The 754-nt window shown below is 41.1% G+C and overlaps 1 protein-coding gene across 1 annotated transcript; it reads left to right on the top strand.

Moving 5' to 3' along the window:
- Positions 1-35: 35 nt before the first annotated feature.
- Positions 36-643, top strand: LOC107581042 (CAD protein-like; the record flags this gene model as incomplete). The annotated part of the gene is made up of 3 exons (XM_016266625.1): positions 36-162; positions 268-410; positions 502-643. Coding segments are annotated over 3 exons (412 nt in total), but the record flags the coding sequence as incomplete, so codon positions are not given.
- Positions 644-754: the final 111 nt, after the last annotated feature.

Raw genomic sequence — 754 nt, 5'->3', positions numbered from 1 at the left:
ATGTGTTCTAAATATTTCTCTTTGTGGTCTAGTGGTTTGAGTCTTCCAAAATCCATGCCGCTGCTCTTATTGTTGGGGAGCTCTCTGAGAATCCCAGTCACTGGAGCTCAGCCAAGTCTCTGGACCAGTGGCTCCGAGAGCAAGGCATCCCTGGGCTTGAAGGTCAGTCAGTGCAAGTTCTTCTTAACCAAGAATTAGTTTTGATTTAAGCATTATAAAGTAAGTGATTGGGTTTTGGAATTAATGCTAATGTTCCTGTGAAATCAGGGGTTGACACTCGAAGCTTGACCAAAAAGATCAGAGAAAAGGGAACCATGTTGGGGAAACTTGTGGTGGAAGGAACTTCAGCCAATGACATTCCATTTGACAATCCAGACACCCGGAATCTTGTTAAAGAAATTTCCATGAAAGTAAGTATCTTGATACCCTTAGATTACTTTTAATGTGATTAATGTTGTGTAATGACAGCTTATTTCTTGTCATTTACACCTGATTCAACAGGAACCAAAAGTTTTTAATCCAGAGGGCACAGTGAGAATCACTGCCATAGACTGTGGCATCAAGTACAACCAGATACGTTGCTTTTGCCAGAGAGGTGCCCAGGTCACCGTTGTCCCCTGGGATTATCCTCTAGATAGCAATGGTGAGGCATGGCACTGTTTCCCACATATTACTGAAGGATGTGTTGTTGTTTAAATACATTTATAAAGATGCATGGTAATATGCTGTTGTAGGGTTAGAACATTTTTTACAT

The sequence above is a fragment of the Sinocyclocheilus grahami genome, unplaced genomic scaffold (assembly GCF_001515645.1).
Source record: "Sinocyclocheilus grahami isolate Dianchi unplaced genomic scaffold, SAMN03320097.WGS_v1.1 scaffold66755.1, whole genome shotgun sequence".
NCBI lineage: Eukaryota > Metazoa > Chordata > Actinopteri > Cypriniformes > Cyprinidae > Sinocyclocheilus > Sinocyclocheilus grahami.
Note: the sequence above shows the minus strand (reverse complement) of the source record. Positions and strands in the feature narration are given on the sequence as shown.